Raw genomic sequence first — 309 nt, forward strand, 5'->3', positions numbered from 1 at the left:
CACCTGCACTCCATCGCCGAGATCCGCCGCTCTCCCGAGTTCCTCGAGTTCTTCTTCCTGCAGGACCTGCGGGCTGCGCAGCGCCTGACCTGCACCGGCATGTACCGCGAGGCCCTGGCCACCTGGGCCAACGCCTACCGGACAAGCGGCGCTCGGAAGCCCGGCTGCAGGGTCTGCGGGAGGCCGGGCCGCTCCTGCAGCAGCAGCCCACCCTGAAGGAGTGTCTGATCAAGGAGCCTCTGGAGTGAGCGCTGTGCCGCGTCGAGGCCCGCGCTGGCAGGGGGCCAGGGGCTGTGTGGGGCTGGTGGC

At 70.9% G+C, this 309-nt stretch overlaps 1 protein-coding gene across 1 annotated transcript; it reads left to right on the forward strand.

The window, feature by feature from the left end:
* Positions 1 to 6: 6 nt before the first annotated feature.
* Positions 7 to 248, forward strand: LOC114818303 (sorting nexin-21-like; the record flags this gene model as incomplete). The annotated part of the gene is given in 2 exon segments (XM_029083583.1): positions 7 to 138; positions 141 to 248. Coding segments are annotated over 2 exon segments (240 nt in total), but the record flags the coding sequence as incomplete, so codon positions are not given.
* Between the last annotated feature and the right edge of the window lie 61 nt (positions 249 to 309).

The sequence above is a fragment of the Antrostomus carolinensis genome, unplaced genomic scaffold (assembly GCF_000700745.2).
Source record: "Antrostomus carolinensis isolate BGI_N321 unplaced genomic scaffold, ASM70074v2 scaffold33152, whole genome shotgun sequence".
Taxonomy (NCBI): domain Eukaryota; kingdom Metazoa; phylum Chordata; class Aves; order Caprimulgiformes; family Caprimulgidae; genus Antrostomus; species Antrostomus carolinensis.